Consider the following 23282-nt stretch of genomic DNA (forward strand, 5'->3'; position numbering starts at 1 on the left):
TTTAATGAAAATATTCATCATCAACTTTTGATAAACTGTTGATTCAACAGTCTGTAAAGTCAATAACTGTTTGTTATCAGAGACTCAGATCTCATTGGCTGGCTCTCAGTGCGTCCTGGTGTGTTTTGCTAGATCTAATTGGGGAGTCTGGAAGTGTTTTTGGAACGTGATTGGCTGTCGACGTCGGCTTTCTAAGCTCAACCAAATCCCCGCTGATTCATGTTTTTATTTGCAGGAGGAAAGCTCATCATGTTACTGTCTGATATACAGTCAGGTGACCAGAAACTGATGGGAAGTTAATGCTTATTTGAAAACATCTGTTTATATTTGGGGTCATGAGACTTTTCAGATCACATCAAACATTTATTTAAAGTACCACATAAAGTCCCAGGAGGATTTATTATGTTCCATGTGCAGGGGAACTTTGAAAGTTGTCAGGAATGTATAAAAAAAAAATCTGACTTCATGAATTTGCAGCCACAGAAAAACAATCACTTGAATCTGTTGCACAACTTAACTGTTTTGCTTCACTCCCACAGCTTAAAGTGACGTTTTCAGCTGCAACAAGCAGCTGTTTCAGAGAAAAAGCTCTTAATAACCTACCGCACACTATGTGTAGCAAATATTCAGATATGTTTATAGAGAAATTGATACCAGATCAACTTAATTCCTGTAAGAATAGCGCCACCATGTGGTAGAATCGTGATGCTGCACATTTATTTCTGCCCTTTTTTAAAGAGGAAGTAAAGAATAAGCTACAGAAACACTTTGTCATCACTTTTTATCTGGAACATTTTAGATTTCTTTAATTTCTGAGGCATTGGATTCCAAATATTTTTATATTTAAGGTTTTTCCAAACTTGTAATGAAGTCAAGTCTCTAACAAGTATGATCACTACATGCAAATGTATTGTGATGTTGACGCAAGATAATAACTCGTTCCCACAGATGAATTATTGGTCATTACTTTAATTTCTTAAAATACTTTTGTAGCAGTTAACTAATGTGTCAGTTTAACTAAATTATTAACATGTATTTGCAATTATACATTACATTCAATATATTTTTATTTACAGTGTTATATTATAATTACATTATAATTTTTTGATGGTATATACACAAACAAACAGAACGAAAAAAAACGTTGACTGATTGATGTTTTTGTGCCTAAACAAACCACATAAACAGGACGACACAACTTCACACTGTTTTACTTTGTTTATATGTGGCGGACCCTGTCACCATTCAATATTTAAACAGTGTTTTTTCCTCAGAGAACAGCTTGTTTATTCACATGTGGAAAACGTGAGTTTTTTATGAGTTTTTTAAAAATTATTTCCTTATTCATATTGTAAAAACGTTTTAATTCTGAGTTTTAAGTCTTCTCTAAAACTACATAGTGCTCCTTTAGAATATACTATACAGATATCAGTATGAGCATTTATTCAGAAATCAATCAACCAAACAATTCCTCCTTTCTCATATTGTGTCCAAACGCCCGTGCTTTTACTCTGAAGGCCGGACGCGCACACCGGAAGTCCTGACCGTGTTGTTTCCCGGATGTAAAGATGGCTGCCAAGTCAGTATCCTGACCGCAGCTCGGAGATGAGTATCAGCTCATCTTAACGCCAAGATAAACACAAGTAACGCCAGGTATGACACACATGTGATATTAAAACTAAACATTACGGACGAATAACGTTAATAGTCGCTCTAAATGTGTGTTTTTAAGCGGGCCTCCCTCAAGACTTCCGGTAGCACTCGCTAAGAGGAGCCGGTAAAGTTAGTTTAGCTAGTGTGAGACATGACAGACTCCCGACCGGATTGGAGAGTTTGCGTTTGTATGATGATCGTAAATCTGAATTGTAGTGAACTTTAACACCACTGTCGCTTCGTCTCGGGCCCGTGGCAGGTCTCTGACAGCCACACCACCGTGTAGTGGACCTTTAAACCTGATCAATATTAATTGAACTCCGTCAGTTATTAACGAGCACCGCTCTGTTGGTGCTGAGTGTGCTGATGTGACGCAGCTGGAAAATGAAGGTTTATTCACTCCTCTGTGGCGTTTTTTTTGTTCCTCCCTGTTAGATCAAGACGTGTTGAGGTGTTTCAAGACGTCTAACATGTAAATATAAATACAAGGCCCACAAGTCAAAAAACTGGGGGTCAACTAATGTGGCTTTTTCAGGGCGAATACCGATAATTAGAGATCAACTCATAGTTATTTGCAAGTCTTAACTCTAAGTGCAATATACAAGTGCTGTTTTTAAAGAGGCACTCTGTAGTTTTGGAGAAGAAATCCAAGTTTGCCCACAGAAAACAGGAATAGAAAACACGGCCACCTCTTGAGTTTAGATAAACAAAGTACAATTTCGAGGTACTGTACTTGAATATTTCCATTTTCTGCAACTTCATACTTCCTCTCCTCTACATTTATATGATAAATTAGTTACTAGTTACTTGGCAGATTCAGATCTGTAGTGTTTATAGGTTATTCATTTCATCGATAGTGTTGTAGGCGCGACATTGTATCAGCACTAAATTAGTTTATTTTATTGGCAATCTGACAGAAAAAAATCACAGAAAACGATAATCAGAAAATGTTCAATAATTGCCCTGTTAATCAGTCTATGCCTATAAAATACTGGCAGTGTTGAACATTTTGAGTGAAAAGTTGAATCTTTGAAAAAAAATGTACATGAATTTCTGAATATATTCTGTTTGCCAGGTCCCCTTTTTTGCTTTAATGACAACATGCACTTGACCTGGCATGGACTCCACAAGTTTTTGCCAAACTTGATGACTCATGTTTTCCCAGCATGATTTGACAGTGTTCCATGAAGCTTCTTGTTTGGCTTTCTCAGTCTTCAAGCGTCCCCATACATGTTCAATGGGGTTGAAGTTCAGGTGATTGTGGAGGAAAATCCATGACAGTCAGAACTCCTTGGTCATTTCTGGTCTTCAGGTAGTTCCTGCAAAGCTTTAAAGTGTGTTTGGGGTTATTATCCATAAAAATATTTAGAAATTCATGTACATTTTCTGAAAGATTTTTTCTGATTAAATTAGAAATGGAAAATGGAGAAAAGGAAAGAAGAAGGGAGTCAGCAAATGAGACATAACAAAAATAAATCTTTCATAAAGTAAAGTAAATTTGCCTTCCAGCTCCAGACAGCATTACAGAATCACCTTCTCGGATCACTGCTGCAGTCAGGTTGATAACAGCATTGACGATAAATCCACTTTTTAATTCCAAATGTTACAAAGAAATCTCACTGGCTCCGCTCCTGATCAGAGCATAATCTGATGTAACTTTGGGTATTTATTCCTCCAGAAAGTCTGGTTTTAATCCTTTGTCTGAAATGAGTGAAAACCTTGAGGGGAATATTGAATTCAACACTGTATCTTATGATATGAGTTACCATCTTATACTTGCATAATTGTCTTTCTGTTAAAATTTGATGGAAGGGGAATGGTAGCTTTTGGAATGCAATAGCCAGAACCCTACGGCTCTTCTTGGATCTTCTACGATCTTCTTGGGTCGTATTGGTTTCTGAGGTTATGGACTTTCTCCTGCTGTTCCATCACATTGTAACTCGTGTGAGCCAACTCTGTAATTTTATATTTCATCACACTGCTGAACCTCTAACCCAATAAATTCTGTTAAATTTAGAGTATTAAAAGTTTATTCTTATAAAGACTGTCTATCGTTCCCTAACAGCATTAAGCGGTGTTTTCAAGCGTGATCAAGTGTGGTGTGAAACGGAAAATGAATTATAAAGAAGTATTATTGTCTGTTGCAGCTTTAACAGCAGTCATCTTGTTTTCTGTCTTTATCTGTGCTTTGTTGCTTTCGCCTCCTCTGTTCGTTCTTCTTTTCTTGCTAGTGAAGTCAAGGAACTGAAATAAATGAATGTGAGTGTTTATCCAACAGGAGGCAGCAGAGTGGACATCTCAAGACACAACCTTCCACATAATGGATTTTACCCATCTAAGAAGCTGAGATCTATTGCCAATCAGTAACCCCTTCCTTTGTTTTTTTGACTTTTCAGCTTTTCTTTGCTATCGGAGCATTGTGCCACTTCTGCTCTAGGGCAACTAACAAGCCCTCTGCTAGGAGTGCTCCCAGGGAGCTCGCTCCTGATTGGTCAGCAGGCTGCCTCCTTGCGGCTGGCTCAACTGAAAGCCCAGCTAGCACTGACGCAGATCAACAACCTTCTCGCTTTTGGCAGGCGAGCAGCAACCTTTAAAGCCAACTCCAACACACCTGCTCCCTACATATCTACAGCACCTCCTTCCCCAACCGCTGCTGCCATCAATCTCCTTAACCTTCTGAAGATTGTAAACACCATGTCCCGTCACCCGCATAACCCCTTTGACTCTAGGAATCAAAGTTCTACCCAGGGGCAGTATGGATTATCCACTACACAGGCAGAAAGGGACCCTGGGATGGCACCTTCTTATCTTGGACCTGGGTCCAGCTTCAGTTCTTCTGGAGCGTCCTCTGCAATTCCTGACAACGCTGGAGGAATCTTCTCAATGCCGATGTCTCAGTCGATGAACTATGGGTCTGAATGTAGTAGGGCCCTAATGGAGGAGAACATAGAGAAATCTATAGCGATGCATATTAGCAAAGCCAGAGAGGAGAGTCGTTTTGGCAAACCCATGCATCATCCCATTGACAAGGGCACTCATTCTACTGGCCTTCAAAGGAATCAGTTTCACTCCTCAGACACAAGGATGGCCTCACACCCAATTTCCTCAGCTTCTGCTTCTTTGGGACATAGACAGTCGGATGTGGGAAGTGGTAATAGCTCCTGGGATTGGTTGTCAAGCTATAAAAAGCCCACTGCTGATGACACTAAATTTTATTCATCATCTGATCATGATATGCAGTCCATTCCAGGGTTAGGTGATTATGACTGTCGCGAGTCAGAAAAATTTGCAGCCCCTACAGAGCCCAGCCAACCTAAGTATACATCTGAATCCGCTGCTAACATCCTTCAGCGCTTTGGACTTGAAAAAGAGGACTTGGAACATCTCATCGCCTACCCTGATGACCAAATGACGCCTGAGAACCTGCCATTCATTTTACACCAAATCCGTCTCCAGAAGGCCAAGAGGGCTACAACTGCCTGTCAGTCAAAACCTTACCCTGATCCCCAGCCCACTGGATGTGTCGGTCAAATGGATAGCCACAGTTTGAGTGATTCCTGGGGGTCGGGGATGCGCCAAGAAGAAGTCTCGTCAGCTGTTCTTCAGCCAAGTAAAGTGATTGACTATGGACATACTGGTAAATATACAGGAGGGGTTGGAGGTGAGACTGGAATGACTAGGTGCAGCAAGGCCAACAGTGGGAGGGGTGGAGGTATGTTGCTCATGGACACTTGTGATACTAGGAAAAACAGTCGAGGACCTCTACAAAAACATACAGCTGAGGTGAAAAGCAGTTCCTTGGGTTCTTCCAATCACCAGGCGACTTCTGTTACCAGTCTCAGCTCCTCAAAAAGTTGGGCTCCTCCAAGCCATGATCAGACCAAACGATTGCAGACTTCCCAAACACTCCTCAGCCTTTTTTCTGTGCCAAAGAATGACACAGACATCAGAGTTGTCACAACAGGAGCCTCCAAACGTGGTCCTTTGAAAGAACCAGCGTCAGATCGTCAGTCAACGTCAAAAACCCAACCACATGCCAGTCTGCTCAGAGGTGTGCATCCTGGCAGATCTGGTCTAGTGCTCGTTGGCAGTAATAACAACAGTGGTGCTAAGGATCAGAGTAAAATTCGAAGTCAAGGGTCAACAGTTGCTGAGCAGATGAAAAAGCAGCAGTCGCAGAAGCAGCCAGCAGAGCAGCAATCAAAGCAACAGAAGGAGAAGGAGCAAATGATGTGGCCTCCAGTTTTTTCTGTTGCAAAATCAGTTCCATCTGCTGCCGTCATACCCAACATCATAGATGCCTCAAAGTCCATGCAACAGCCGATGAGCTCCAATCACACTACGTTGCCAACTTCTCACTGGCAGCCTCCAGCAAACGTGCCAGTCTTCAAGGGTCTACCAACACTGGCCATGATGCAGGATTATGCAGCTGCCTCACCGAGAATCTTTCCACATACCTGTTCTCTGTGTAACAAAGAATGTACTCAAATGAAGGTGAGTGGAAGAATGCACCCTGTTCAGTCGCCTTTTCGGAATTTGGATGCCTTTGCTTTCAGTAATTAAGATATTTCTTTTTGATTAAAATACCATTTTAAATTGTTTTGAGTTTGTGTGGATGTCGGATTATGAATGTTTTTGGAAGTCTAAGACAAAAACATGAGCTCAAACAGGAATCAATGTAGAGTTTAATTGAAACAAAACTGAAACTTAGTTTGAGTGTACATCCTCAAAACAATTATGATTTGATTACAGTAAGACATCTGTTTCCTGAAAATGTACTTTCCGTACACAGACATTTTCTGAAACCAATATGTCCCAGTAAAGAGGAAATGACCAGAGTGAGAACTAAACATTATTTTTTTCTTGATAACATATCTGAACACTATGTCAATATATTCAGTAATGTAAATGCAGTTTTTTTTCAAAACTAACTAAATGTTATGTGCTGCAGTCTGTTATTGAAGGTTACTTTGTCTGATTTATATTTATGTACTATTAATTGACTTTAAACTTGTTTTGAACATCATTGTCTAGTTTAAACACATGAAATTACTGATGTGTAATGGCTAATGCCAGATTTCCAATGCTTGATGTCTGTTGCATTCAGTGTAAATTGATAAGATAAGGCCATCTCCAGAGACTGTTGTTGTAAAAGGAATCAAGACTGTCATAGACTCAGAAGATGATGAAATGAAGATTTCCCTTCTCATTTTTTGGCATTTGTCCAACAGTGTCTGTTTTGTTAAAGCATTTTAAAACAATATAATCATATGTATCACTTTTTGTAATATTATGGAGCAAAGTTCCCCTTTTTTGGGTATTTTGTTATTTTCTGAACTCAATCATTAAGAATACTTTGGACCCAAAGTTACCAGCCGCCGTCATACTTCATGAACCACCCAATCAGCAGTTATAAATTTTTTGACCATCTGCACAATGGATTTCACATTTTTGCTGATTAGCAAAACAGAAGAGCTCCCCAGTTTTTTTCGTATCTTCAGGATATGATGTCTCACGTTGTGTTTTTACCCTGATCCATACCTTTGACCTGTGCTGAGGTGAACCATAGCTCAAGAAACTTTGGATACCACACAAGACTGAAGAACCAGACATCGTGTTATCAAGAAGATCTTTTGTTTTTTGTTTTTTGCGTTGGTTGTTTTTTACTGGCATTCCAATGTAATCTGTTAATATTCCATGAAAAAGACTTGTAACCCCAACTCAAGTTGCCTATAATGTCGGTTGTATTTACAGAGAATCATGATTTTTGTTCATGTGATACAAGTTTTCACAGTTAACAAAGCTGTTATTCAACTGTTGGTCCTGATTTTTGGATGACTGCTCTTGGCGGAAGATTTCAAAAAACCCGTTATATTTTGCTCTTGTGAACACGTAACCTATGGAACTTTTTTAAAGCTGCTGTAATGTTGGATAGAATATATCTGTACTGTTAGACAATCACAGTTGAGATACTGAAGCACCTGGCAGTTTTTATGTTAATGAGGCCTGTCTGTAAGCTGTGTTTCTGTTGTTCTTACTATTAGGATTGGATCTCCCACCAGAACACCAGCCATCACCTTGAGAGCTGCACACTTCTGCGAAAACAGTCAGTATTTTCTCTTCTAACTCTGCCCTTTTAAAGGTCTTGTTTGTTGGAGTTATTTTCACAATTTTTGATATAATACTCTTGGCGAATTGCCCACCGTGGAAGTGCCAAAATACTGTTGAGGAAACACTGGTTAGAAAAAGTGATAGTATAGCTCATTGCACATGGCATAGATGATCTTCCTTTAGTCCCCATTGCTGGAAGTCAACTGGAACTTGGGACAGACATCATGAAATATTTGACTGTTTTTTCAGGTTACCTCCAGTTCTTGTTTTATAGTTATAGTCTGCTGAACTCATACAATTCTTAATATAACCACATTTTCACAGTCTAAAACAACACGGAAACCTTTGGCTTTTTGTCAAAATGTCACCTTATTGCAATAGTGATAGGTGTGTTTGAATTGTTGTGTTTTTTCCCCCCGCAGATACCCCGATTGGGATGGTGAGATTGCTCTTGTGCCCAGGTAAATTTATGAAGCAGACACTGTGTTTTTAATTATCTTGCTTATTGTGTTAACTCACACTGAAGACTTAATCTGCTACTAACCAAACCCTGACACATTAATGCTGAAACAAAGGAAATGATGGGCCACAACATTGGTGATGTCCATGTCCTAAGTATTACAGCAATGATATCCAGATAATAGCTCTTTTGACAACAGCTATGATGGAATTCAGGCCAATCAAAGTCCTATACTTTAAGGCAGTCGAAAAAAATGTGACCAGGTATTGTTGCACATTTTCCCTTTCTTGTCATTCATCCATGCTTTTCCCGCCCATTGCTCTGTTCAGGGCTTTAGGTAAAGATGCCAAACCCTCAACCTCGTCCAGCATCCGCTACCACCATGCCTCGGAGCGTAGAAGGGAGAAGCGCAGTAGTCGGTCACGATCGCCACATAGTACCAGATACACTCGCAGGTCAGTCACATGAATTCTGTAATGAGGAATAACATAGGTGATCAGAACAGATACCTCTCACCACCAGATTGGGAATTTATTAGTAACAAAAATAATTTAATTAATTGATTCATGAAGTTATTTTAACAATACCTTCATCAGGTCCCGGTCTCGTTCTTGCTCCCCACGGTATGACCGCCCAACCACCTTACCCTATCGGTCACGTTCGAGGAGCTCTGAGAGACGATCTTCGCCTAGGAGGAGAGACGAGAGACGATCATCTCCAAGAAGAAGCCATGAAAGACAACTGTCGCCTAGGAGATTTGATGGGAGACTATCACCACCAAGGAGGATGGACAGCAGACGATCGCCACCAAGGAGGAACCGTGAGGGCCGATCATCCACAGGAGGAAGACTGGTTCAGAAACTACTGGAAACATCATCAGGTTTGAGAAATTCTAGACCTCCACACTTGTGTAAAGAACACATGTAAAGATGCATCTTGTCACTGATCAAATCTGTTTCTATTATACATGGATCAGCTACAACATTGCAGCTGACAAGTGATGGAAATATCACTGATCATCTTCTGATAATGCAGTGTCCTGCAAGGAAACCTTAGCTCCTAACATTCATGGAGATGCCACTTGACACGCACCATCCAAAGACCACTGCAGAACTAATTCAGTCCCTCTTGGCAACAGTGCTTGCCGATGGCAGTGCCCCCTACCCTCACACACAGTCCCTGCAAAAACTGCTCAGGAATGAGGAATATGACAGAGCTCAAGGCATCAACTTGGCCTCCAAATTTCCCAGATCCCGGGCAGGTCAAGCACATGTTTGACTTGCTGGAACAAGTCAGGGGACGACCCAGTGTGAATCTGACTTGGCATGTGTACATTGAGACATGAACGCAGGACCTCTGGAGTGTCCTGAGGTATCTGACACCAGGGTTTAGGTGGCAGATCCTTTGAGTCCTGTTGGTTGCAAGGTGTGGCCTCCATAGATTGGACTTGTTCTGGATGCTTGATCAGATTGAGATTTGGGGGAATTTGGTCACAATCTTTGGGCCATTCCTGGGCAGTTTTTGTCAGGTGGTACATCATGGACACTTCATGACAACATAATTAACTATTCCCTTCTTCACCTTATAATGGACACTGCATGAGACTTTGCAACTACCTAAGTGCTGCATGTTTTGTCTGACAGTCTTGTTGTCTTGGTCCCGCTAGCTTCCCAGTCTCTGCCAATGCAGTCTGACCTGGAGGCCGTGGTTAAAACTCTGGCTCCTGCCTTACTGGCTGAGCTTGCCAAGATGAAGTCCTCCTCTTCCTCATCTTCCTCTTCAGCAAAGAAGATGTCGACTACAAAGCCCTCTGAAGGAAGGCCCAGCCTGCAGAGCAGTGAGGCAAGTTCTGCCACAACTACTAAGGTTGGTTTGTGTGTTTGTACATGTGTACGAGGGAAATTTGGCAACACTCTTAACATCTGGTAAACAATTTCTTTCTTCTTCCCTTTTTGTGTATTTATCTCATTCTTCTCTTCTAAACTTTATCTACATAAAGCTTTAATGTCTACACTTCAAATTAAACCTCATTACTACATACAGCTTAGAGGACAGATGATTTTAATGACAACCACTTTCAGAGTTTTTTGGTAAGTTTGTGTTTTTCCTTCCTGTTTTTGTTCAGACTGGTAAGTCTTCACCTCCAACCATGGTGAGGCTAGAAGGGATTAACAGTACTCTCTCTCACAACGATGTGGTCACTGCTGTGGAGCACTTTGGAAAAACAAAGTCAATCGTACTGTTTCGGACCAAACTGCAGGTATGTGTTCAGAATGTCAAGAGACAATATATTTGTTTTACGCCCGGTCTACATTTGGTGATGCCATCGCCTTTCCATAATACACAGACGTCTTATTGTCTTTATTTAGTTGTTGAAACATCCACTTTTTAGAATTTGTTGCTTTTTTGCATTGACATTCATTCACATTCATTTTTGAACCATTGAATTCCAACATAGAAACATGTGTTATTATTTTATGAATGGACTTTATTCTTGATGGTTGTAGTAATGCTAATATATGTGCATTTGTATGTTCTTTGTGCATATGTAGGCAATCGTGTGTTTCGAGAAAGAGGAAGATGCTAAGAAACTGAAAAGCATAAAGGGCTTTGATGTGAAAGGATTGACAATCAGTGTTGTCAGAGAAGAGGTATTTCTCTTTCTGTCTTTTCCTTGTAAACATACACACAACAATTTGTCTGCTGTAGTGTGGTCAGACTGTCAGTTATCACATTAATCTAACACAACAAATCTCAATTTCTTTGTTTGTAGGAGACTGTTTCTAATGTGCAAATGACGCCTCCTCAGAAGTAAGATATATTTCACATGTTTAGTCAGTGTATAACTATAAATATTAAGTTGCTGCCTAAATTTGTCCTTAATGCATGAAAGTTTGTTTTTTTTACAATTTCTCCTCAGATAAGGATAACATATAGTTCATGTGTACAGATTTAACTATAATTGCTGTATTTACTTTTTGAGAATTAACCCTGTGACAAAAAATCAGTGAAAGAAATTGCAACAATTTTTAAAAACCCACAATTTGATACAGTCATAATACTTACAAAGGGAGATTTTACAACTGTTACCATTCAAACTGTGACCTTGACTTTCTGTTTTGTAATTTTCTTTCCTGCTTTACCAATGTTACTCTGTTATGTTCACAGAAAACCCACCATGTCCATCACAGCCACCTCTACCTCTAGAACGGTTCTTCTCCCTTCACCTAACGTGCCTTCATTTTCCTGTTCACCCGAACCTTCACCGTCTGGGGCCCAAACACCTACAACACGAGTAGAAACAGTAGAGCCCATGGAAGTTGGACGTTGTGTTGATGGCACAGAAGAAAGACCACAAACTACAGGAGCCGTACCAGAAAATTCAGCAGACAAACCTTATACGATTCAACCAGCTACCAGTGAGACCTTGTCAACAGAAATGAACCAAGACGGTATGTTGGAAACTGGATTGATGGGGAAGTCAGTTTAAATGTGGCATGTGAGGATTGTTGAGATCATAGAACTGTTAAATACAACATCCCAACTGTTGAAAGTTGTTACATTTGAACATAATTTTGTAAAAAAACTTGAGTTTACATTGGGTTATTTGAAGCTCATCAATCTAACCTGCAGGCCTCTTATTAAAGCCACACGTTCAATTACACATCGTAATTTTAAACAAAAAAATATATGTATTTTGTTCATCCTCTTTAAAGATCCTGTGACTGCAGTGAACACACAGATGGACACAGCAGCAGCAGCCAACCTGACCATTGGGGAGAAGATAGAACAACACCTGTTTCTACATATGATACGTAAGAAATCCAAGAAAGAGTCTGTCACAAATGTCCACATGTTATCATAATTTTCATGAAACTCTTCTCACGTTCATCTTTACACATTCTTTGTCTCTCTTCCACAGCGTCCTTCGACAGGAAATACTTCTTCTCTCCAAATGTAAGTTAAATCTAGTACTACAGTATTTATACATTAAGTTTTCTTGAAGATACAAATAAAATATCTCAGGAGTTTGACACATTCATCAGTCTGGTCACCTGTTGGCTTTAATCTTACGAAGGTTTAGCCTCTGGAGGCAACGGCCAATGTTTCAGGGATTCCAGTTGGCGTTGGTTGCAGTCTGATATGAAACTTGAGGCGCAAGAATTGAGTTGGAGTGAAAAGACGACATCCATGACTGGATTGTTTTTGAAGGAGTCCGTTTGAAAACAAGAGCTAGTGAAGCTAAATCATCCATGGGTCACAAGATAGCATTTTAGCTGCATGTGCCAACTAGCAAAGAGTTTATTTTGGTATAAATGCTGTTCATACGTGCACTTGTCCTAATTATTAATGACAAACCAACATAAACCATCACTACCCCTCATTATTATCACCTTTCTCTTTCTCTCTCTCTCTCTGTCTTTTTCTCTTAACCTTTCCAGTTTTTTCGACTTGATAAGAAGCAGTTGCTTCTAAGTGGACTGCCGGCGTATTATGATGGCTGCTACACGGAGGATGAAGTTGCCAGACTGCTCAGGCCATACGGGTTGAGATATAAGTCCACCAACACCAGCAACATCTTTGTTATTCCCCAGACAGGCATGGTAGGAAAACAAGTGTACAAGTCTGCATTAGTCTGGTTTGTTAACCCATCCAATGTCTCTTGTGTTGCCTCTGATCAGAGATATTAATTCTGAGATGTTGCTTGTCTAATGCAGATGAGAGTTGGTCAAAACAACAAGTTTGACACAATATTTATTTTCTAGTTTGCAAGATTGAATTGAGATAATTCATTCTTGTTCCTGGTTTTCCTCCCAGGCCTTCGTCCGGATGCATTCAGCAGGGGCTGTGCGTAACGTATTGAACGCCTTCAAAACGAAGCCCTTGGTTTTTAAATCGTGTACTCTGGGTTGCCGTGTTCTGTGCAACATGGACATGACACCGGTGAGCATGTGGATGATGCTGTTTCTTGGATTAATATAAATGTTCAGTTTGTTCAAGACCTCAGAAACGTAACTTTAAGTTTAAAGTGAAAAACATGCAAGGGGCAGATTGGTTAAAAGTGTAATCGCAAGGTGATAAGTGCATTTTCATTTTTAACACTACCTCCTTTGATGTTTCTCTTTCTAGCCTGGGTTTTATAAAAGACTGATGGAGATATTGAACTCTGTAAGTAATGCACACACCATCCTTGATTGGATTCAGGGTTGTATTGAAACTTTGCAGCAGTTGTATGTGTGGTTGTGTCATCTTGTTAACTTCTCTGTTCTTGAATGCAGCCTGTCGTTGATGATGGACTCAGAACGTTCTTCATCAACAACGTTTCTCCACGTTACACCAGGGAACTCAGGAAAGCGATGGGTAACACCTTTTCTCTCAGGAACTACCTGCCTCTCCTCAACAAGGTATTTTTTAAAAAGCTTTACATCTAAATAACTTTAAAACAGACTTCCTGTTGGTGCTGCATGTTACAGATGTGTGTGCTTGTTTGTTCCAGGTGTTTATTGAATTTGAGACCGTTCTGCATGCTGATCGGTTTCAAGTTTGGTATGATATATACCACACGCTACAGTCTGACACTGGACACAAACTTGAAAAGCTGAGAATGCCAAAAGATGTAGCAGTGAGTGAGCAACAACTGGCAACTGACTCTCTGACTACTGGGGAGATGTTAGAAAAGCACCTGGATCTAAATAAAATCGGTAAGAAATCCAAGAGAGAGACTATTGTCTACATTTTACAGTCACAAATGTCTGCATGCCATCTTAATTTTATAGCCTCACTCCCTTATTTTAACATTTTCTTTCTCATTTCTTTCTCCTCCACAGTGCGCCTCAAAAGTCAAAACTACCTCTCACCCAAAGTAAGCTTCCTCAAATCACTTGTTTGAAGCTCTAATAACACTGTCAGTTTGTACCCCCTTTTTCATACACATACATCATACATATGTCCAGAGGGGACGGCATGTCACCAGAATAATGAATAATAAACTAAGATATCAGGGTGATATCAGGGCTGATATTGGTTAATATCTTGCTCTGTGTTCAATCAAGGATGGCATCGACTTATTAAAAAAAAACTGTGGTGGCTGTTAGTATTCCTGAGTGGCCTGCCTACATGAAGTTTATGTGTGGGAAACACCGTGCCATGTCTAGCCCACATGAGAGAAAAACCAACAACAAATAAGACGCCAACGATTAGTAGAATATACAGGTCCAGCCTTAATTATTAACCCCTTTCTTTCTTTTTTTTTTAATCTTTTCCAGTATTCCCAACATGGATTGAAGCAGATGATGGTAACCAGACTGCCAAAGTACTACGACGGCTGCTACACAGAGGAGGACGTTGTCAAACTGCTCACTCCATTTGGGTTTGAATACACAGACGACAGCATCTACGTCCTTCCTCAGATGTGCATGGTAGGCACCGGGTTGCAATCTGCATTATGCATCACAAAGTTGTGATACATTGTTATCTAAACAATTGGTGCCTCGGTGCCATATGAGACTTATTATAACCAACACTGAATAAAGGTTGCAGTAGATGATTGTTTCTGGTTTTCCTCTCAGGCCCTCTTCCGGATGCCAACAGTGGAGAATTTGCGCTCCATAATGCTTCACTGCAAGACGGACGGGATTTCACTGAAAGGGTCAAAACTGTTTTTTGATGTGGTAGCTGGCGGCATTGCAATGACACCGGTAAGTAGTACATGACACATGTTTTATTCATGGATTTTTAACATTTCACACAAAAGACATAGATGTTTATGTAACCAGGCAGCTTGGCTGTAATTGTATCAACTGTATTTAATAATCGTTCTTGACTGATTAATCAAATGTACCTTAAAGGACAACACAATTTCATTTTCTGGGAACCTTATTTTTCTCTGAGAGCAGCTCATTTATTCAGTTATGGAAAAAAAATATTTCAGAGTTCGTTGTGTCACTTCATTCATTTTGTAAATATTAAAATACTCTGCCTGTTCTGATGTTTCTGTTTTAGCTCGGGTTCTATAAAACAGTAATGAAGCTGGTGAGGTTTGTAAGTATATACACGCATGCGCACACACACACAAAATCCATCATTACTAGTTAACAGCTTTAGATTTTGTTGGTAAAAGTAATCATCTCCATTTTGGAGGCTACACTTGGACTTTTCTGGAAACTACCAACACTGATGGACACTTAATTTATTGTCTTTTATTATCAGGAGCTGTTCAGAAATAATTTATTGCATCCATGGTCATGTCTCTCTGTCCATCTCTTAACTTTTTGGTTTGCATGTTCACTTCCTGTTTTGATGTAGGCTGTGCAGGATAATGGAGCAAGAACAATCCTCATCAGTAACATCTCACCAAGTGAAGTCAGGTACCTCAAGGAAACTTTGAAACCATTTGTTCGTGTCAGGAACTACCTGCCTCTCATCAACAAGGTATAAACAAGCACACGAATATATGTTAAAGTGGCTGTAAACTACATTTGTAATTTTAAATGTTTTTTATATCCAAATTGAATGTCTTTTAATGCTATTTTTATGATCCTGTAAAGCACTTTCAGAGTTGCCTTGTGTCAGAATTGTGCTATACAAATAAACTTGCCTTGCCTTACCTTTAAAAGACATGTGTTGGTCTAACCTGTTACTTGTTTATGTGTTCAAGTTATTTGTAGAATTTGAAGAGGCCGCCGACGCAAATCGGTTCGGAGGTTGGTACGATCTCCAGAAACCACCACCTGGATACAAAATCCATGTACTGCACAAACCAGGCAAATGCCGGAGCAACGTATCACGTAAGTGATATCACGTAAGGAATGGTATATCACGACCATCTTTCAAAATACTTGGGTATTTTTAAGACATTTTTAAATGTTATTTTAAGGTCCTGTGACTGCAGTGAAGACACAGTGGTATGCGGAATCAACCAAGGTTTCATCAACAGTTGCAGAAGTTATCAAGCCTCAACCGGCAACCTCCACACCAGCCTCAACTGCAGTGCCTCTTCTGACGACTGAGGAGATGGTAGAAAATCACATGGATCAAGACAGAAGAGGTAAGAAATCCAGGACGGTGTTTGTTAAAAGTGATATGTGATCAAAATTTTTCTTCTTTTTCGTTTACATTTTCTTTTTCTCTCTTTCACAGTCTGCTTCAACAGGCAAAACTTCACCCGACCTAAAGTAGGTTTACTTTAAAACATTTGTATGAATTTAAAAAGAGGGTTGGCTATAACAGGAGGATGACACCCTCAATCCTGATTATCTTCTCTGTGACAATTCTCCCCTGTTCTTTTCACCAGTCCTTCGTAATTTAACGTTTGTAGTCAATAGATGAATTGGTCAGTCTTGCACAAGTCTAGTTGCATATATTATCCTGATTAACAATCCAGCTGATTTATTATATAAGTGTTGATTTATTTCTTTGTTTTTTATCCACTGTCAGCTCGACTTTACGGATGACAGTGTTTCTTCCAGTCTTCCTATCGCCTGCCTTTTTGATGAGGGAAATTCCAGCATGAATGACTCTGTCAATGAGGATAAATTGAATGATGACGTAAAAGACTCGAGCCCTGAGCCTCTTGGTTCCTCTTCATCCTCCAAAGAGAGATTAGAGAGGCAAAGCTCAGGTGTGCTGCCTGCTAGCGAACAGATCTCCCCCAGTGTCAGTGAGCCGCCCTCCTTTTCTTCTCCTCTGCCTACTGAAACATCTTCCTCCCCTGGTCAGAAAATGCTACAGAGTGGGACAAGCGATGCTGTCGAGGCATCAATAGAGACTCATCTCGAGCCACTTGGAGAAGAAGCAAAAGCCACAGAGGGCGCAGTTGCAAAGTCTGACCACCAAGTGTCAGGAGAGGGTAGTGCTGCAAAAACTGTTGAGTCAGAGACAAAAGTAGAAACATCAGCAGAGATGCATCCATCATCACAGGGGCATGGGGAAGAGTCGAGCCAAACCCAGAGTCTGGAGGTTAATGATGATGTCAGTACACCCAAAGATCAGAGCAAAAGCAGAGAAGAAGTGAATGAAGATGATGTTGACAAACACGCAGAGGAGGACGATGTTGAAAACTACCTAATCCTTGATTCACTCGATGATCAGACAGATAAACAGATGGATGATGGAGACAGAGGCTGCAGCTCTGAAACTCATCCAGCTGTACCTGAGGAAGACCAGACTTTGCATGAGCAAAGCTATCAGGTGATGGACAGTGTTGACGATGAAGGCAGAGCCTGCCCAGAGGATGACAAAGAAATGGAAATGGACGATTCTTTCCAGCAACTGTCTGGGGAAGATGCTGGTCCTGTAGTTGGTAAATCTCATGAAGAAGATGCAGTAGCAGATTTCAAAGATATGGAAAATCCTGCTGTAGAGGAGCCTTTTCAAGATACTGAACAAGAAACCTTTGAGATACTGGATTCAGTTGATGATCAGACTGCAGCAGAAGATGACAACCAAAAACTTGAAACTGGCATTGACCAGATATCTAAAGAAGACACTGGACCCACAGAACAAGAGGACACATTCCAGGTAATTGATTCTTTGGAGAATCAGCCAGAGACGGACAACAAGGAAAAAAGGACCAGGAAAGGGGAGACAACTGTCAGAAAAGACGGAGCTACAAGGAGGAGTGGCCGCACAAACACAGCATCTAAAACTGAAGAGAAGGAGAAATCTCCAAAGAAACAAGACAAGGCGGTTAAAAAATATGAGACACGGACAAAGATGGACACCACTGCAGGAATCTCTGAGGAGATGTTGTATGAGGTAGTAGATTCTGTTGAAGATGATCCGGTTCAAGAGGCCATCATCTCAGAAAAGCCTGGTCGAAGAAGGAGCGCAAGAGGGAAGAAGACAGAAGTGTCTGAAAGACCTGACTCTGCAGAGGAAGAGAATACCAATGGTAAACCGACTGTCACGACAAGATCTTTACGAGGAAGAGAAAGAGCAAGTAAGAAAGATGCTTCAAATGAAAAAACAAAAAAAGAGGACACAGCAACAAGGAGGAACACTCCTGCCAGAGAATCACAGGAACAAAGAGAAAACACTCCAAAGAAAGAGGAGAAATGCTCTCCAAAAGGCAGCACACCAACAAAGAAGAGTGACATTGTTGTTAGTGAGAACGATCCTACCTGCGACATAGTGATACCTGCAAAGGTCATCAAGCCTGCTACAAGACAAAAAGGAAGAAGGGGAAGACCAAAGAAAGAGGTTCAAAAAGAAAAAGACAACCAATCATTAAAGATGGGTGATGGAGACACATCTGAAAAAATGGCTGAAGAAGAAGCGGCCACATATCAGATTCTTGATTCTGTGGAGGACGAGACGGTTGATGATCAGTTTCCAGGACAGTCTGAGAGTGCAAGAAAACAGAAGATAACCAAATATGATGACGAACAAACCAAGAACAGTGTAACTGTTGCAGGATCACCCAGAAATGAGGAGGAGGAGGAGGAGGAGGAAGAGCCCTTGTATCAGATTGTGGATTGGCTGGAAGATGATGATGAAGAAGAGCCGACTGCCACAGAGGTGTCTGATAAAGAAGGGAGGGAAAACGGGAACAATGAGGCAAAAGAAGGGGAATCAACTGAAAAAGGAGAAATGGCAACACATGGCACAAAAGCTTTGGAAGGGCCTGAAAAGGATTTAGAGGAGGTCTATATTGACCCATCTGCCACAGAGGAATTTGATCCAAGAAAAGAGGATAGTACAGCCCAGAAAGACATTAAATACAACAAATCACCTACAAAGTCCCAATGTGATACAGAGACACCGGAAGGGAAAAATATACAAAAACCACCAGAGAAACGTGACACAACGAGCACTCTGGACGAAGTGAGCGAGGAGGAACTCCCTGATGACACGGCAGAGGAGGAAGAACTGAGGAAGAGGCAAGCTGCAACAAAAGACAAGCAAGGAAGAGGAACCAGGGAGAGAGAAGAGAGGGGGCAAAGGAACTGGGTCTGCTACAGCAGAGGAGGAGTTGGCAGTGGTGGACGTACCAGGAGGTCCAAGGAGAGGTGGAGGGAAAATGAGGAGAAGGTGGAGTTTGACACCAAGGAGCTGGTGACACTGGATGAGGTGGAGGCAGATAAGGCTGGAGAGGAAGGAGCTCTTGAGAGCCAAGACAGGGATGGGGAGTTATCGGAGGGAGAGCTGCAGACATTCGTCACTCTAGATGAGTTTGTAGAAGAAGAAGAGGAAGAAGAAGACCTGAAAGCAGAGGAAACTCTGCCAGAGACGAGCCCACTACTCCAGGAGGACGAATCAGTGGACTCCCTCAACCCAGAGGTAAAGATTAATATTTATACAATGCTTTATTTTTCTTCCATGGGGAAACTTAAAGTGAAGAACTATAAAAATCCAAACAAACAGAGAAACACTGATATTGAAGATCGCTCTTGTCTGCCTTTAGACTTTGGTGACTTTAGATGAAGCAGGCGGTGATGAAGAAGAGAAGCCCGATGAAGATCAAGTGGAGAAAACCTTGAGATCTGCTAAACGCGAACATGATGATGAAGATGACACAGGTGTGTGTTATTCTGTCAGTACATTGAAAAATACATGGTTCTTAAAATGAAGTGTGGTTAGGCGCACTGATGACGAAATGTCATCTTCAGGTTGCAGAAGACAACTGCGCCATAGACCAACAAAAATCTGATCACAAGTCAGCAGTGCAGTATTTTTCTTGCTATAGGAAGAACGCATTATTCGCCAACATAGACATGTTAACAATGTATGCGCAGTCGTCTCCAATGGCTGCTTCCCATCATTAAGAATTTGCAGTAATATCACAACAGCAAACATCATGGCACATTCAAGCAGCAAAACTAAAAGCTGCACAGAGGAATTACAGAAGTAAGCGCCTCGCTTCCTAGATATTTTATATATTTTTAGACATCTCTGATGGAGCTCAGGATTCATCAGTAGGACAGCTGCTTTACTCCAGATATTTTTGCAGTAGAAGACCACACAACATTAACTAACATTAGATCCCATGGTTATTGGAAATAGCTTCTGCAATATTAAATAACAGTCTGGAATAAACTAACAGCTCTTGAAAATGGAAATGCAGTTATCATTATTATTAATTTCACCCAAGCTTTTTTCTGCTCTAACTTTTTGAAGTAAGCCTTTCGTCCCTATCCAGCACTTTTTCCTAGGTCTAAGAATGACATTTTTCCTTACGCATCACTTAAATATTTCAACATATCTGTGTTGTCCTGTTTCAGAGGAAAGTATGAACTTTGTGACGGTAGACGAGGTGGGAGAGGTGGAGGAGGAGGAGGAGGAAAAAGAAGTGGTAACAACCAGGACAAGAAGCCAAGCCAAGAAGAGAACCAGACAGACCCCTGGTAACACACAAAGCTATACATGTCAAAACTGAAAAATATATATGTGTGTGTATATATATATATATATATATATATATATATATATATATATATATATATATATATATATATATATATATATATATATATATATATATATATACACATATATATATATACACATATATATATATATACACATATATATATATATATACACATATATATATATATATACACATATATATACACATATATATATATATATATATATATATATATATATATATATATATATATATATATATATATATACACATATATATATTATATGTTTACTCACCCAGTTGATTGTCTTTTACCACAGTGAGAAAATCAACCAGAGGGAAAAAAGAGGAGAGAGTTGAAGAAAAGGAAGCAGTTGATGCCTTGCCTTCACTCAGTTCCTCCTCATCATGTCACAAAGATCCGTCTATGTCGTCAAGTGATGCTCCGCTGGAGGTCCAGAAGAGAGAGGAGCAGGTGGGAGCAGCGAGACAGGCTGACATCGATGCTGCCTCTGCTGGGCAGGAGATGCAGCTGGAGCACCCTGAGAACCAGACAGTGGAGGAATCTGTGGAGAAAGGAGAGGAAGAGAAGGAAAGATGGAGCAGGACTGACATTAAAGGTAAAGATTGAGCTCAACAGAAGTGCATTTTTCTATGAAGTGTCTCCAAAGTGAATCAGTTTGTAAAAACCTGTGTTACAATTAGGGCTACATATAGAAAATTCCTTAAACCTTGCAATATGTTTTTCTTACGACAGAAAACACCAAAAATTCTCACATATGAGAAGCTGGAACTACTCGATGATGTTTTGGATTTAATGATTAAATCAGCTTTTATCAAATCTTGATGTTAAATTATCAGAGCTTAGATTATTTATGTGTTGTTGTTATTTCCATATCTTCTTTAGCTGTGCAGAAGCGGAAGAGGGAGCTTGTTGGACCCGAAGCTAAGAGATCTCGTTCTCGGTCTCCGTGTGTCGCTTCCGATTTCAAACTGCTGACATTCAAACCCAACAATCCCCTTGGTGCGATCCACACACTAGCACAATGACTTTTTATTTAGAAAAGACAAAAGATGTAAATGTTCTTCACACTGTTTTCTCCTGCTTCACTCTCACTGTCTCCTTCTGCAGGTCAGGAGTTTGTGGTCCCTAAATTAGGGTATTTCTGTAACCTCTGCTCTGTTTTCTACCTGACCGAGAGCACCGCCAAGAACACACACTGCAGCAGCCAGCGACATTTCGACAACCTGAAGGTACGCACAAACACCTGCACGACATTTAAACACACAAAAGCACACAGTTGGCCTCACGTTGTTTTGTGTTCCCCCTCTTCTGTTTTCAGAAACATTATCAGAAGCTTGAACAGGAACCATCATAAAGCACTAAAGGCTCAGTTTCTGATTGATCCTGACTTCATCTACTGATTTTCATTCTCATAAAAAAAAAAAAAAAAAAAAAAGTTTAAAAGTGAAGCGCATCAAGAGAAACATCTGGAACTGTGAGAATAATGAGCCGTGTTTGTCATCGGGACTAATTGCTGTTAAATTTCCAATTTATATAAAACAAGCTGCTCATACTCAGTACAGCCATACTGACAACCACTTTGACATTACCTGTAACAAGATGCTCATGTTGTTACCCTCATACTTACCACTGTTAAGAAATGTTGTGACTTTGTTTTTTGTCACGTTCTTTTGTTTGTGTTTGACAAATAAGAACTACAGAGTTTAGTATCTGTTTAAAGATATCTAATATGAATATATCATGTGGATCACTTCTTGTGTTTTTACTATGTATATAAGAAATGGATGTTCAGAAAAAAAAAGAATTCAAAGTTGTATCATTTGTTTAATAAAGAAACAACTGTATGTTTGTAGGTAACTTTCGTCATTGCATCCGTCTATTCTGTGTTGTGTTGAACTTGGTGCAATTGTGGCACACTTTGAATGTGGCTTCGGCGCCCTACGTTATAGCTTAGGTTAGCATACCAGAGGGAGCAACGCATCATCTCACAGGATCTCATGGGGAAGCAGACGTAAACAAAATGGAGATTTGCTCAGAGCAAAAACTTGCTGTAGTAACAAAAAGTAAAGCAAAAGCAGAGCGTTCAGCAACTCCGGATGACTGGGAAGACTTGGTTATTATTCTGTCAACACTAAGTATGCTCGCTAATGTTAGCTTCAAGGGCTAATATCTTGACAATTACATGGCAGCACTGACGGCTAATCTAGGATACCTTCGCTGGTTGTTGTGGCGCGGCTTGGAAAGTATAATCATCTAGTTTTCCCACTGAGTTTTTTTGAGCAGCTCAGAACAATCAAGAAAGAGGAAAAAGTGAAATAACACCAAGTAAATAAAGTGTTTTGTTGGGTGGGAAGGATAAAAAAAACAAAATGTATAAATACCAAATAAAAACAAAATAAACAACCATGTCTGTGAATTAACCAAAGTATCACTGCACACCATTTTGTGTAGTACACACTAAAAATGGTCCAATGACACGTACCTGGCTACTTTTCATACCTCTTGTAACGTGAAGAGCAAAACGTCCATGCTGGGGGCCAAGAAACAGTATTTTAAGATGATAATGTCGCCGTCTGTGGACACACGTACCCACCACCCAGTTTCATTACCTCAAGTGCAATTATGTTATTGCATTGGATGTTTTTATTGCATTAAACTTTCTT

At 40.2% G+C, this 23282-nt stretch overlaps 1 protein-coding gene across 1 annotated transcript; it reads left to right on the forward strand.

The window, feature by feature from the left end:
* The first annotated feature begins 1544 nt into the window (after positions 1 to 1544).
* On the forward strand, positions 1545 to 22481 carry LOC119026985 (zinc finger protein 638-like). The gene is made up of 33 exons (XM_037111747.1): positions 1545 to 1653; positions 4050 to 6147; positions 7698 to 7759; positions 8187 to 8225; positions 8554 to 8679; positions 8821 to 9104; positions 9891 to 10090; positions 10350 to 10484; positions 10777 to 10875; positions 10998 to 11035; positions 11393 to 11676; positions 11941 to 12039; positions 12147 to 12181; positions 12667 to 12828; positions 13043 to 13168; positions 13355 to 13393; positions 13504 to 13629; positions 13722 to 13926; positions 14053 to 14087; positions 14491 to 14643; positions 14794 to 14922; positions 15227 to 15265; positions 15530 to 15655; positions 15882 to 16011; positions 16101 to 16271; positions 16364 to 16398; positions 16661 to 19504; positions 19629 to 19743; positions 20446 to 20568; positions 20915 to 21214; positions 21502 to 21618; positions 21727 to 21848; positions 21938 to 22481. Exons 2-33 carry the CDS (start codon positions 4348 to 4350, stop codon positions 21971 to 21973), a joined length of 8334 nt encoding a protein of 2777 aa, XP_036967642.1. The 5' UTR covers positions 1545 to 1653; positions 4050 to 4347; the 3' UTR covers positions 21974 to 22481.
* Positions 22482 to 23282: the final 801 nt, after the last annotated feature.

The sequence above is a fragment of the Acanthopagrus latus genome, chromosome 10, assembly GCF_904848185.1.
Source record: "Acanthopagrus latus isolate v.2019 chromosome 10, fAcaLat1.1, whole genome shotgun sequence".
In the NCBI taxonomy this organism is placed as follows: Eukaryota; Metazoa; Chordata; class Actinopteri; order Spariformes; family Sparidae; genus Acanthopagrus; species Acanthopagrus latus.

Coding starts and splice junctions, on each gene's coding strand:
- LOC119026985 (XM_037111747.1), top strand. CDS start 4,348: ATGTCCCGTCACCCGCATAACCCCTTTGACTCTAGGAATCAAAGTTCT. Junction 21,215..21,501: donor GAGCAGGACTGACATTAAAG/GTAAAGATTGAG, acceptor TATCTTCTTTAG/CTGTGCAGAAGCGGAAGAGG. Junction 21,619..21,726: donor CAAACCCAACAATCCCCTTG/GTGCGATCCACA, acceptor CTCCTTCTGCAG/GTCAGGAGTTTGTGGTCCCT.